This window comes from Aegilops tauschii, chromosome 7 (genome assembly GCF_002575655.3).
Source record: "Aegilops tauschii subsp. strangulata cultivar AL8/78 chromosome 7, Aet v6.0, whole genome shotgun sequence".
Lineage (NCBI taxonomy): Eukaryota > Viridiplantae > Streptophyta > Magnoliopsida > Poales > Poaceae > Aegilops > Aegilops tauschii.
Window position 1 is genome coordinate 47,225,046 of NC_053041.3, and position 7,674 is coordinate 47,232,719.

Below are 7,674 nucleotides of genomic sequence, written 5' to 3' on the forward strand. Positions count from 1 at the left end.
ACAAACTCAGAACTGCAGCTCCTGTTGGCGCGACCTGGTGGTTGATGTCGCGGCCTCCAGCATAAATAATTAAGGTCCTGCTATTCGATCATGCTGTTGTTGCTTTTGTCAGGCGGCAATTTCTATTACTTTGTGTGAGACTGTTCTAGGAGTACTCAGCCCTCCTAGCTAACTTGCCTAGTTAGTGCCTCGCATGTTAGGTGTATTAGCGCTTTTAATCCTCCGTCGATGTATCTCCCAATGTGGTTGATTTTCGCGGCTTGCCTGCTTTGCATAATTGCACTGTTTCGTGTGTATTAGTTGTCCGCCTTTGCAAACTTGTGGTTTTCATGTGCCATTGGATGTTACAAGTTGCACCTTGATGCATATGCGAGTTGTTTATTTGCTTTACTGTCCGACATTCTTTTCATGAGCTTGGCCATTAAATATCATTCTAACTTGAAAGCCATTTCATATTCATGAAAAGGTTTCTCCTTTTGCCTTTACATGAGGTCGGTTGCTGGTGCTTTGTAAACAAGCAGCCATATTTGTCTCGACTTGTGTTTTGTTGTTGAGAAACCTGGCTCGGTTTCGGTTTAGATATTATTACAAGGGACAAAGGAGCAAACCTAAAGAAAATAAAAACCTGACTCGGTTGTTTGTTTAGATTTGATAATCGTTTAGGATCTTGGCATGCCGCTGGCCAGGATGTGGATTTTGATATCAAAGGGATGATTTCCTTAGACGTGTAGACTTAACCATATAGATAAATTGGACTGTCAACTTAATCTTTCTGTAAGTTACTTGCATGAGTGTTTGCAAAGAATTCCTGAGAAGTTCAATTTTTTTAGTAGAATTAATTAGATCATGGTTGTGCCACTTGATCTTTTTACCAAGAGTTAATGATGTGCTTTTCTATTGCTGGATAGACGAGTAGAACAGAAAAGCAAGGACGGTGTCATGCTTGATATACTCCCTTGTGTTGCGTTGTGAGTAATAAGATCGTTTGACCTGTGACGAGCTTGCTTTCCCAGATGTACAAGTAATTTGTGGTGCTTGACTTGTTTTACATGCCTCCTTTATAAATTCTAGGATTTCTGATGTACTCCCTCTATATCAAAATACAAGACCTTTTTTCATACTCCCTTTGTATAAAAAAAAGTCTTGTATTTTGATAAGGAGGGAGTATTAAACTGTTGCTGACTTGATGCAAGCACTGTGCTTTCAGATGCATGGCAGTGACGGTTTGGCGCCATTGAGATTGATGACGCATGATGCTGCTGCAAGGCGCCGATGAGAGAAGCACCTCCAAGGTCCGAGATTTGCAAGCACCAGATGAAGTGGCAAGGCGAGCTGGCTGGATCGTGTTAGTGTGTGCATTGTTTGTCCTGGCGAAGTGCTAATTGTTGATATGGGTGGTGATGTTGTTGTGTGTACATACAATACATAAAACAAAATGTCTTGGCTGTTTGCTGCTGCTCTCTTGGTCGGCTGGCTGGTTGTGTTGCCCAAGTGGTGGAGGAAATTCAAATATCCTTGTCTTTATTTATGTATGTGTTGTCCCCAACCAAGCATAGATGAAATGGGTTTGAAATGCAATGAAATCTTGAGGAAAGGGTTTGAATAGCTGTTGTTGCTGCTTTCCGGTTACATATTGTGTGAATGAATCTCTCAAATGGGAACTCCGGAATCATGGGCTCTATCTGCACCTAGTTGGTTCAATCGAGATGGCTATAATATTTCAAGTCAGACTAATAACATGAACATCACCAGCGGGCAAATCTGATTGTGTGTGCTTTTGTGGATGGAAGTAGATTACTCTGCACCAAGAGGTATTGGGGAAGTAGTCTTTATTAATTGCATCAGTCTAGTTTATGTCCAAACCATGAACACAGGTGTAAAATTTGCAATTTGGCGGGCGACGAGCCGAAGAAATGAAGTATCGTACCGAAGAAAGAACCACTCAAATTGTTGGCAAAATCGTCTTAGTCACTAGCCTTTATTTATTTATTTTATTTAGTTATCAACCTGCAGTAATGGGCTAGCAAAATAGAGTGCAGCCGCAAGAGCGCCAACCAATCCCAATCTAGTAAGCAGGCATGGCATGGCATGCTGCTTCTCGTTCCCGTGAGAAACCAAAGCCTCTAAAGAAATAAATGCATGCCTGGTGATGCCCACCAACTAGTCAAGGAGGGTTCAGCTTGCGCCAGCTCACTGATCCGCGGCACCACGGCCTTCTACTTCTCTTCACCATGCCTTCCAAGACTATCTCTATATATACCAGAGGTAGGCAATCGTCCGCGTGCGGGGTGCGCGTGTGACTTATGACTTGGGCGACGGCTGGCGAGAGGCGATGCTCTCCTTCTCCTTGTGAGGAGGTGGTTTGGCTCCTGGCTCCTCACCCGTCGATTAGTCGTCGCCGGTGAGTGCTCCGTTGACGGGGACCATATGTGCTGACTGAATCTCTCATAGTTCGGTATGGGAGATGGTGTACAACTCACCCTGCTCTTGTAGCTCGCTGGCGTCTTGTCTTGGAAGAAGTCCGTCGAGGAAGATACATGAGGCCTGAGGGTAGGAGGTCGTTGGCGGATGGCAGCGGCCGGGTCGTAGGTGAAGGTTCCCTCCCTCTGGCCCTGGTGGGAGGATTCTTGTTGTTGTCTGCAAAGAAGAAGAAAAGGGTGGTCGGAGCTCGTCTGATCCGGCGTAGTGCAGCTTGAGGAGGAGGAGGAGGAGGAGATCATGTCGTCTTGTGGGGCGAGAAAGACCACGGCGGCCGAGTCCCGAAATCGCGGCCGCGATGAACTTGCGATTCCAGGCCGGCGGCGAACAGGTCAGGCGAGTCCAAAAATTAATTTGATTGGGTCGGAGCTCGGCCTAATTCTCAAAAAAGAAAAAGAGAAGAAGATTGGCCTAGCCTGGATATACGGGGGAGGAAGAGAGAGAGACGTCCCGCTCCAAGGTGACCATCGACACGGAGTTCCCGGGCGCGCTGCACAGCCCCACCGCGTGAAACCAGTAGAGATGAGCGTACGTACCCGGCCGGGCTCGGTTCTCCTTAAAATCCTATGAATCCGTCTCTGACTGGATTGCCTCCGTCAGACTCGCCCTACGTACGTGACTCTGAACCATGGGCCGACTCGGACCTGTACCAGCTTTCCATGAAAGTACGTACATATAATAGGACCTGTAGCTAGCCACCTCCCTTGAATCCATCAAATCAAACCATATCCAGATCCACCAGAAGATCGACCGAGCAACTACGTACGTACGTACCGATCGATCCACAAGATTAAGGGCAGCGATCTGCGCCGGTGCACCGGCCCAACCGTTGGGCTGTCGGCCCGCAGCCATCCGATAGGCCTACTAATAACCGTTCGATTACGATCTAATCTTCGTCTTCGTTCACCTCTCGCCCGCGTCTTCGTCAAACCAACACCGCAGGACGCGCCTGACCTTGAAGAACCGCCCGCACGTTCTCCGGCCGTCGCTGCCCTCGTCGCCGGTCGTCCGGTCGCCGTCGCTGCCCTCGTCGCCTGTCGCTGTAGGTCGCCGTCGCTGCCCTCGTTGCCGGTCGCCGTCGTCGCTGTCGGTCGCCGTCGCCGTCTTCGTGCATGCAGCAGCCTGCTCCCGCGGTTGCAGCTCCCCATGGCGACGACCGTAGCTCCGGTGCGGCGGCACAACTCCGATGCAGCCGGCCATCCTCGTCGCCGGTTGCAGCATAAAAAATGGCATAGTCGCGTCGCTTAGAACCAAAAAACTGGTGGTAGCAAAAACCAGTGCCGATTCCAGCAAATCAAACACACCATGGAAACAAAAAAAGAAAATGAGGCATCGGTTCCAGCAAAAAACTCGCACAGGGTGGAACCAAAAACATGAAAACACCGGTTCCAGCAAAAACATGATACGATGGAAGCAAAACCAGACACCGGTTACAGCAAAGTCAAGACGCCAGTAGCAAAAAAATGGGTTGTTTCCAGCAAAATCCGAAGACATTAGTAGCAAAAAAAATGGTTGGTTGTAGCTTTCTCTCTCGAAGGTTGAAGCTTTTTTCCTCTACGGTAGAAGCTTTTTTCCTCTACGGTAGAAGCTTTTCTGTAAACGATTGAAACTTTTTTCGTTTTGAGCAGCGCCTGGGTGAAAGCTTCCTCTATCGTTAAGTTGAAGCTTTTTTCGTCAAAGGTTGTAGCATTTTCCGTAGACGGTTGTAGCTTCCCTCGATAGCACTGAAGGTTTGCAGCTTTCTGTATATACGGTTGAAGCTTTTCATATAGAGTTTGAAGCTTTTTTTTAGCGGTTGCAACACACGGGGGTCTGCGGCAGGTTCTGTAATGCCTCGCCTGCAGGTAGATGTGTGACGCCGACGGCCGTGTGACCGCCGCCGCAGATCTAGAAGAGGGGGGGGGGAGTGGGCGGATGGGGGGAGGGAGGAGGTGCGGAGGTCGTCCATGGCATTCTCGGCAGCAGCCGTGGTTTGGATGGCGTGGGGTTAGCGGAGAAGATGGGGAGAGGTTAGCGATGGGAGCCGCGTGGAGGGAGGAGGTGTGGATCTCGCCGGCGCGCGATCCGCCTCGTATCTCCGGCCACCTCTGGTAGCAGCTCGCCGGCGCATAGTCGACCAGAGCCGCGGGGCGCGCTCGGACGACGGGGGAGCAGCTGGGGAGCGAGAGAGCGGAAGAAGAAGGCAACCATAGCGAAGGGATAAGGTGGGGTCACGGTCTGTTCTGGCCACATGATGACTCCCAATCGAACGTCCCGCGCGCGACCGGCCCAATGTTCGGCCGGCGCGCCGGGTATAAATGTTTCCCCAAGATTAAGGTAGCCAGCCAGCGAGGAGGGTAGCCGCCAACATGGGCTGCGGCATGAGCCGCCTCCTCAAGGCCACCGTCGCTCTCGTCATACTCGTCCTTCTCTTCATGCCCGGGGCCATGGCAGCCGCCGCCGCAAGCTTCGACGCCTCCCGGACACAGCAGCTGCCCCTGCCGCACGGAGAAGTGCACGGGCCGGAGAGCGTCGCCTTCGACGCTCAGGGCCGAGGCCCGTACAGCGTATCCGACGGCCGTATCCTGAGATCGAATGGGCCCAAGCTCGGCTGGACAACATACGCCTACGGACCAGGCTACGACAGCGAAACGTGCACGACATCCAGGTTTGGCACGGAGGCGGACATAGAGAGCCGCTGCGGCCGCCCGCTTGGCCTGCGCTTCAACGAGAAAACGGGCGACCTCTACGTGGCCGATGCGTGCAAAGGGCTTATGTGTGTGCCGCCCGGCGGTGGGGAGGCCACCGTGTTGGCCGACCAGATTGATGGCATGCCGTTGCGCTTCACCAACGGGGTTGACGTCGATCAAGTCACCGGTCAAGTCTACTTCACCCACAGCTCGATGAACTACGACAGGTCTGAACACGAGATGGTCACCAAGACGGGGGACTCCACAGGCCGCCTCATGATGTATGATCCACGAACATCGGACGTCATCATGCTCCAACCTAGGATGACATACCCGAACGGTGTCTCGCTCAGCACCGACCGCACGCACCTCGTGGTCGCATCTACCGGCCCATGCAAGCTGCTGAGGCACTGGATAAGAGGGGTCGACGCGGGCAAGTCCGAGCCATTTGCCGACCTGCCGGGCTACCCAGATAATGTCAGGCCCGACAGGAAAGGAGGTTATTGGGTGGCGTTGCACCGTGAGAAGAATGAGTTGCCTTTTGGCCGTGATAGCCATCTTCTTGCTGTCAGGGTCGGGGCCGATGGGAAGATAGTCGAGCAGATGAGAGGGTCAAAGAAAGTCAGGCCAACCGAGATCATGGAAAGAGATGACGGCAAACTCTACCTGGGTTCGGTGGAGCTTCCTTATGTCGGCGTAGTAAAAAGGAAGTAGAGAGAAGTAGAGAATAGTATGTATAGGAGGGCTTTTAGTTTTTTATTATTCTTGCCACTAAATATAATGCTCCAGTTTCTTTTTGTATCAGGCAAACTATTGTAATCCTTATTTTTATGATCAGACCATTTGTTTTTTGCTTCATTTTAATGTCTGGCATGACACTGAGGTCGTTTACTGCCATGCGCTAGAGAGATGCAAACTTGAAGATATAGGATGGATTTAGTTTCTTATTATTCTTGCGGCTATATGTAATGCTCCAGTTTCTTTTTTATCAGGCAAACTATTTAATCCATATTTTTATTAGCAAACCATTTGTTTTTTGCTTCAGTTTAATGTCAGCCAAGTAACCGATGACGCTTACTGCTATGCGCTAGAGAGATGCAAACTTGAAGAGACGGACGTAGGGCGTGTCAACGGAGCCGATCCACAGCAACCCGTTCCTCTCCACCACCTCGCTCACCGTGGAGTCGCTGAACCCCGCAGCGCCACGGCCACCCTGCAGTTCTTGACATCTCCGGTGACGACAACCCTGACGGCCCTCATGGAGTTCGCCATGGTACCGTTCTATTCCCACTGCTTTTTTCGGTTCAAGCCCACCCAGTACCCATCCCTGGTCTCCTCTGTCGGGGTGCACGTTGTCCGGGTACCGCGGCAGCTCGGCAAGCACCTCCGTTTCCCCCGCCGTAGGTGCGTGCAGCCAGTGACGAAGCAGTCTGCATGACAATGTCTTGGCGACAACGAGGTGCGTCCTGTCGGCGCTCACAGAGTCACAGCCATGCCGTTGGGGAAGGCCAGGCCGGACCTGAGCACGGTGACATTGCTGGTCCGCGGGTTGCACATCATTAGCCGCCCGGTAGTGTCACCGGTCAGCACTCCCTCGCTACAGGCATGCACAACCATATGATTAGCTACTTGTCTGGTTGTGAATGCCTGCATCTGCATGCACTACTCCTAGTACGAGCGAGTTGTCAATGCGCGTGAATTCACTAGAGCTCTTCTAAAAATCCATGCCCACCTTCCGCTCCGAAGCGAGTAGTGTTGGTGCTGCCTCTCGCAACACCTCTTCTTCTTCCTCACAAATTCGTTACAGGCATGCACAACCATATGATTAGCTTAATAATAGAATGACCAGAGAAAGAAAAATGCATGTACTACTACTCTACTAGCGAGTTGTAAATTACATTGGTTATACATGAGCAACGATGCTATACACATGACAATTGCCGAAAGATTTTTGGCCGACATCATATTTGGCTATGGTTTTATAAAATGCACCATGAATAAAGTGTGAAACACCATCAGTTATTAAATATCTAGGGACTCCAAACGCGGGAAAATAACTTCTTTAAGTATTTTAATAGAAGTGTTGTGATCAACACTACTAGTTGGAATAACTTCTACCCACTTAGCTACGTAATCAACAACGACCATAATATAAGTATAACTGTTCAAGGAAGGAAAATGTCCCATATAATCAAAGCACACAATATCAAATAGTTCAATAACAAGTAAATAATTCATAGGCATTTCCTGACGTCTACAGATATTACCAATTCTTTGACATTCGTCGCAAGAAAGTACAAACTTATGTGTATCCTTGAAGAGAGCAGGCCAATAAAAACTAGATTGCAATACCTTATGTGCGGTTCTATCTCCAACACGGTGTCCTCCATACGCATCAGAGTGACACTTCTTTATGAGATGTTCTTGCTCATGCTCAGGTACACAACGTCTAGTAGCACCATCTACTCCTTCTTTATATAGATGTGAGTCATCCCAGAAGTAATGTATTAAATCAAAGAATAACTTT

General features: G+C 49.9%; 2 protein-coding genes across 2 annotated transcripts; one reads left to right on the forward strand and one right to left on the reverse strand.

The window, feature by feature from the left end:
* Positions 1–4,525: 4,525 nt before the first annotated feature.
* On the forward strand, positions 4,526–5,909 carry LOC141027965 (protein STRICTOSIDINE SYNTHASE-LIKE 10-like). The gene has a single exon (XM_073505669.1). It carries the CDS (start codon positions 4,827–4,829, stop codon positions 5,859–5,861), a length of 1,035 nt encoding a protein of 344 aa, XP_073361770.1. The 5' UTR covers positions 4,526–4,826; the 3' UTR covers positions 5,862–5,909.
* Positions 5,910–6,234: 325 nt separating this feature from the next.
* On the reverse strand, positions 6,235–6,704 carry LOC141026762 (protein STRICTOSIDINE SYNTHASE-LIKE 10-like). The gene is made up of 2 exons (XM_073503611.1): positions 6,628–6,704; positions 6,235–6,577 (listed from the first exon to the last, which is right to left on the reverse strand). Exons 1-2 carry the CDS (start codon positions 6,702–6,704, stop codon positions 6,235–6,237), a joined length of 420 nt encoding a protein of 139 aa, XP_073359712.1.
* Between the last annotated feature and the right edge of the window lie 970 nt (positions 6,705–7,674).